The sequence below is a fragment of the Pterocles gutturalis genome, unplaced genomic scaffold, assembly GCF_000699245.1.
Source record: "Pterocles gutturalis isolate BGI_N339 unplaced genomic scaffold, ASM69924v1 scaffold20283, whole genome shotgun sequence".
Classification (NCBI taxonomy): Eukaryota; Metazoa; Chordata; class Aves; order Pterocliformes; family Pteroclidae; genus Pterocles; species Pterocles gutturalis.
Window position 1 is genome coordinate 64,526 of NW_010123602.1, and position 6,322 is coordinate 70,847.

The 6,322-nt window shown below is 50.3% G+C and overlaps 1 protein-coding gene across 1 annotated transcript in view; it reads right to left on the minus strand.

Moving 5' to 3' along the window:
• The window catches only part of SNX19 (sorting nexin 19), a gene marked incomplete at its 5' end in the record, with an annotated part of 19,483 nt that overhangs the window by 12,265 nt on the left and 896 nt on the right, over positions 1-6,322 (minus strand). Inside the window, 9 exon segments of the mRNA XM_010077973.1 lie at positions 347-476; positions 2,741-2,927; positions 3,195-3,291; positions 3,974-4,104; positions 4,399-4,518; positions 4,682-4,782; positions 5,502-5,640; positions 5,867-5,889; positions 5,892-6,318. Coding sequence (XP_010076275.1) covers positions 347-476; positions 2,741-2,927; positions 3,195-3,291; positions 3,974-4,104; positions 4,399-4,518; positions 4,682-4,782; positions 5,502-5,640; positions 5,867-5,889; positions 5,892-6,318 — 1,355 coding nt within the window.

Consider the following 6,322-nt stretch of genomic DNA (forward strand, 5'->3'; position numbering starts at 1 on the left):
CACGGCCCAAGGCACAGGCACCGCTGGCCCACCGCAGATCAGAGAGGAGTGTATCAGTTAGAGCAAAGGCCCTGGGAGGCCACACTCCGAGCTGTTAGCTGACAAGTTGCTGTTCCCTGTTTATTCTCTTATTGTAGAAAGAACAAGCTGAGCCCCTGGGCAGCGAGAGACCAGGAGGGCAGCAGAGGCCAGACTCTCCCTGGAGAGCCAAGCAGCTGGGTGTTCTTGCTGTTTCATAAGGCAAGCAGCCTCCCATTCCCAGGGTTGGATCCTTCCTTTCCCCTGTTGTTAAAGGACAGGACCAACACCATCTCAGAGCTGTGAAGGTGGTTGCTGAGACCCTTACCTTTGAATAAGGGTCCCAAAGAGCAGGTTGAAGACCTTCTGGATGTTCTCTGTGCACAACCAGCTCCAGTGATCCATCAGCAGCAGACGAAGCACGTCCAGGGCCAGGTCAGCCAAAGCTGTCTCAGAGTCTGCCAGGACCAAGAGGAGGGTCAGCTGGAGAAGCCAACTCAGCACCTAAGCAAACCTGATGGAAAGCATCATCTGAAACTCTCTTTTCCCCAACAGCCTGATTGATGCTCTTCTCCCCAGACTAGCACCTTGTGCCACACACACAGATGATCTGCTGTGGCACAACCAGCCCTCCCAGGCTCCTGCCCTGATCGCTCTTTCATTTCCACTTTCACCCAAGCAGCCTCCACGTCCCTCCCAAGGGGTGCAGCAGACCAGAACGTGGCTGCTCCGAGTGCTCAGTTCCTTCTCAGGTAAACCGAGAGATTATCAAACTCCAGTCCACGCACAGGGATGGCAGTGTGCCCAAAACAGGTGAGAAAGAGGGCAGTGACTGTAGCCAGGAGAACGGTTCATTGCTGAGGACTATTTTCATAGTGTTCACCAACACTTTCCCCTCTTCCGAGGTGCAGTTTTCCAGGCACAAGACTCTGGTTGGTGTCTGCAGGCTGCCATCGTGTGGCAGGTCCAGGTCTGAGCAGGAAAACGAATGAACCACATCTGGATAAACCAGATGCATCAGTTAAAAAAAAAACCACCCCACCCACCTGCCCACATAGCCCTGGTGACGCAGACCTGGGACAGCAAAACCTCTCTCTGATCCTCAGGAGGATGTCAAAGCCTACAGTGAAAACACACTCTACTTGCTAGGGAATTACTTTTATGCTGCTTGGTCCCAAAGCGCCATAGGTGTTACGCAGAACAAGCTGATTAAGCCTTGAGACAACCACTCCTAGGTCAGTGCCCCAGCCTGAGGCTATGGTGTCAGCTCTGCTGGCAGAGCGAGCTCCTGTACAGCAGCTTCCCCTGCTCGGACCCTCCCTGATCCCTGATCTTTCAACCGCTCTCTGTGTACAGAGAGCCAACAAGACTGTTCACACACCATTTACTGCTGGAGATAAAGAGGAGAGGGATTCTGGACTCCAGCATATCTCCTTCCCTTCTCTCCTCTCCCCACTGCATACAAGCGGGACTAATTAACTCCAGGCCATTTCACTTGGAACAGACAGAGCATGCGAGTGCATTTGGCACCTCTTGCTCTGGGCCATGTGTAAGTTACTCTTTGCTCACTTTGCCCTTTGAGACTTGACTTCCCTGTGCAAAAACCAGAGCAGGCTGTTCAGCTTCACCATAACCCCACACAAAGAGCATCGTCAGCAATCTGTTTATTCCCGTCACATCCAAGTCCCTTCCTCAGGGACCCGCTGGCCAACCTCTTCTGAGAAGCCACACAGTGAGCAGATACGGACACTGGTTGCTTTTTTAGCCAGCCGCTCCCCAGACATCCATTCCCCTTACCCTGCCAGACCAGCCTGCCCTGTCTCGGCTCTGAAGCATCACAGACCTGCAGGCATTTGACATCATTTATGTTAAATTTCCTTCAGAGTCCAGCTAACTTGGCCTGCCTGTATCTCTTGTGCTCTGCGCAAAGCACTGGCATCCGATTCCGGTCCTGCTCCCCAGCAGCCCCAAAACAACCACCGGCGTGTGTTCAAAGACCAGAGGCAAAGCTGGTAGCGCAGGCAAGGCTTCACAGTACCAGACCCATCCTGTCATGAGCATGTGCTTTCAGTCAGAGCTGGCCAAACTTGAACCACTGGAGAGAAATTTTTGGGAAGTTCCAGCTGACACAGCTCAGCTATTCCAAGAAAAAGATTAGAGAACATATTTTTGCTTGCATCCAGGATAATCTTGTAACCACGCTGAGGGGCCGTAGCACCCCTGCGCTTCAGAGGAGGGATCTATAATCAGAAAGGGAACATCACTCCTTGAACTGGGATTACCTATTTGCCATTCCTACCAAATCTATCAAAATTTAACTGAATGTCAAAAGGTCCTTTTGTAGTGCACGGAGATATCAAGGCGAACTTGAGACTAACAAGAAGCCTTAATTTGGCCATTTTTCAGTTTCTAAGAGCTTGATTTTACAACATTGGCAGTTTAAACAGTGCATCCTTCAGAAACTTATTTCTGCACCAACTGTAGAAACAGATCTAAGGTGAAGATCTACAGTGACACGACTGAGCCAAGACCCAATAGCAATAAAAACCACAGCAATCACCTAACAGGACTGGAAAAAACTCAGTTTGCTTTCCCTTTAATCAAGGTGCAACAGGCAGGAGACGAGGTCCTCGTAAGACCTTGCAAGCTGAGCCTGCAGATGTCAGAGCTGTTGCAGTACCAAGGACATACGGTGAAGCACTAACAGAGGGGCTGAGCTCACCAGAATCCGTGTTCGGATGTGTCCCCTGCTCCAATGTGCCCAGACCGTCTGTATTCTCCTGCACGGAGCTTTCCTTAGCTTCTCTGCCTCCCTCGCGTTCAGCAGCTTTGCTGGGGACTGCCTCCAGCAGCTTCTCCTGCTTCTGGATGAAGGACTCCATCGCAGTCAGTGTCAGGGTGCCAGGGACCTACAAAAGCACCGGTGTATTAGTACCACAGCCAGAACTGAACAGACAGAAAAGCTCTCCACCATCCAGACAGCCTCCCACCACCTGGTTTGCACCTTGCTATAGCCAACGGCACAGCTAGAGCTGCTGATTGCCTTTCTGCAAAGACCTGGCGTGCAAGAACAAGGCTGCAGCAGCCTCAATCCCCGGGCACCCTGAAGCAAGCCAGCACCCAAACAGGACAACCATTACCATCACGAAAGGGTTACAGGAGGGATCTGAACTTACACCATTGCCCTCCCTGATGGAGTACACGATCCTGTCGTGCGATTCACTCGCACTCAGCACCGGAGCAATTTTACTGGATGAGAACCTCAGCCTGGACCTGAAGAGGAGAGACACGACAGAGTCAGGGTTTTCTCTGCAAGCTGTGAGCGATGAGTTTCCCAGCCTCAGCCAAGAACCTGGGCCAACTGTCTTGGTCCAGCGACACGTCCAAACTAAGAATCTGATTAGACATAAAGTGGTTCAAAAAAGCATCTGCCCTCAGGATAACTGAGAGGTGGCAAGAAAACCATGCCTCAAAAGCATGAATGCTCTTTTCCTCAACAACACACAGGCCTAGCCAAGGCTTTCCAACATCCACCATACACCTTCTTCAGCAGGTATGTTACATATAAGCTTACATGCAGATGTAGGCAATTCCGTACAGCAAGGCCTGAGCGTTGCTGCATGCACAGGAAAGCATTCAGAAAAGCCTCTGAGATGAAACACTCAGCAGGATTGTGAAATCCAATTATAAACACGCATACACAGAAAGGAGGATATGAAAGGGCGTTTGGGATTGTGGGACAAACTGTAAAATAGCCTGTTTATCATTAAGGAATGTCCTTTTCAGCCAAGATGCTTCAAAATTTGTACTTTTTTGGTTTGTCCTTTTGTCCAAAGCAGTTTTTTTTCCAGGAAAACATGTTTCCTGAAACAAAAAAAGCCATACTCATGCAGTCAGTTTGTGCATGAAGTCCTTGTTCTGCATAAAGCACAGGGGAAACTGAAGAAGTCCTTACTTGTTAGCCTTCTTCCCATCCATCTGAGATTTCCCTTCCACTTCAGACTCGCTAAGATCCTCTGTGGGGCTCTGGGGCTCTGACCTGGGGAACGCCGTCTTCAAGGTGTCCACAATGGCATTGACAACAATCTGCAAAAGCCAGCAGTGCCATCTATTGTCAAGTATATTTTTATTCCTTGAATATGAATTAAGAGCTTTCACACTTGCGCTCTATTTTTCTATTAAAAACCCCAGGTTCTCTGAGATGGGCTCTGACTCTTCCTACCTTTATGACTTTCTGGGCAAGGTGAACCCAGCTACACAGACAGCATTTGAATTTTTTGGCTACTACTGCAGCAGCCATCTATGTAGACATTGGAGCCCAAGAGTCACATCCAGGCACAGGTGTAAGGGGCTCAGATAACCACTTTTCCACTTGCCTACCTTGTCTATCCTGGAGACAACGAAGGGCTTCTTGACAAACGCGATCCTGGCGTCAGTATTCAGGGCGAGGAACTCCTGCACTTCCTCACTGTTTGCAATCTCAGGGACCGCACACAATTGCTGCAAGGAAAGATTTAGCATCAGGTCTTCTTGGAGTCAGCGTCCCTCCTAGTTCATGTCAAGTGCAGATGGAAGAGATCCGATGTGTTCCGCTGCCTGTCAGTACAGAGCTGTCCCGAGCACCGCTCTCGAGCTCACAGGGGCACACAAGCAAGTATCTCACCTTCAAGAAAGTTTCCAGCAGACTTTTTCTGGCTTCCACTTTATCGCTGTCCATGTTTCCAAATGGGAGATCAGGGAACAGTTTCTTTGGGCCTTTGATATCTACAAAGGAAACAAACCCATCAGCAAGCTCGAGAAAACTGCCGCAGCTGTATTAAAATCTTAATGCTCTCGTGCTTAAGGCTACCACTACACACTGCCCGACATCAGCCCAAGATAACACACCCCTCAAACCAGGGCGACTGACTCAGACTTTAAATCCATATAGAACTTGCATTCTGCTGATACCATATCATCCGTGCCTTTGATGTTAAAGAAGCAAGAACACCAGTTTAGCACAAGGACTCTAGATCAAAGAGCCCCAAAATTCTCAACAAAGCAGTTTTCCAGTCAAAACTCCAGATTTGTCAAAGCCAAATGACTATGTAGGCACATGCTAAATTCAGTAAAGTTTTATACATAAGTAGCATCAGAAGAAACATTGTTTTCTTTTTAAAAAAGCTTACCTTCAGCACATATTACTCTACTTTCTTATATGCAAACAAGACACTTGCAGCTACCAGTGTTTTCACTGCTAAGGTGCAAAACCACAAAAGCAAGTGATCTGAATGGCAACAAGGATGTTTCTAAACACTGGATTTTGCTGCCAAAAGAAATAAATTTCTCCTCTAGCCAGCTCTGCACAGAACAAGGACACAGGCATCACAAACAGCCCAGCATCCAGAGCTGCACAGGCTGGGCAGGATACCCTCAGAGCAGAGAAGGAGCATGGATGGGAATGAGAAGGAGGACTTTCTTAGGAAGCTAATGCAGGCACTGACTTTTCAGGAACTTGCGGAGCTCCGGTTTCTCCTCCAGTCTGGTCTGGAGGTTGAGGAACTCCCGGTAACGGCGGTTCACAGTGTGGTAGGCCATTTGCTGAAGGCTGCCTGCACTCTCACCCTCCAGCGCTGTCTCATACTGAGGAGGAAGGAAACACTCATCAATCCTCACAGACTCCAAAACCAACCCTGATGCACTGGCGTTCCTGCTGGCCCCACAATCCCCACACCCCACCGAGACCTCATCCAGCAATTCCTCAGATTAACCCTTCAAATGAACAAATTCTCATCTCCAAACACCAGCCCATGCTCTCCTGCCAGGGCAGGGATCTCAGAAAAGGGGTGAACACTGGGGGAGTCTTTACCTTGACGGTGTACAGGGTGAGGGAAAGCCAGTCCCGCTGTGCTCTCGGGCAGTGATGGTCCCGGTTATCCGCAGGTTCTGGATGACAACCGGCCCATCGGGGCTGCTGAGGGGCTCAAAGCTGAAGGTGCTAATGGAAGCTGTTGGAGAGGATGAGAGGAGGGGCATGGTCTGCCCAGGGTCTGGGGGGCTTTGAGGTTGGCCCTCTGCTGCCCCCAAATCTTTCCCCAAGCTGGAGGGCCTCTGCGAGGAGGGCTTCTTGGGGACAGCTAGGCTTTCCTCCTCCTTCTCAACTGCAGGGTCGATCTGGATGTCAGGGCAGGAGCTCAGCGCAAAAGCAGAGGTGGGAAGCAGGCCAGGGTCCGAGCTGGTGCCAACGCCCTCCTCCAGGTCCCCCATGGAATCCTCCGAAGCAGCCGGTCCCTCCAGCATGGCGGGAGCCACCCGGGGGGGGTCG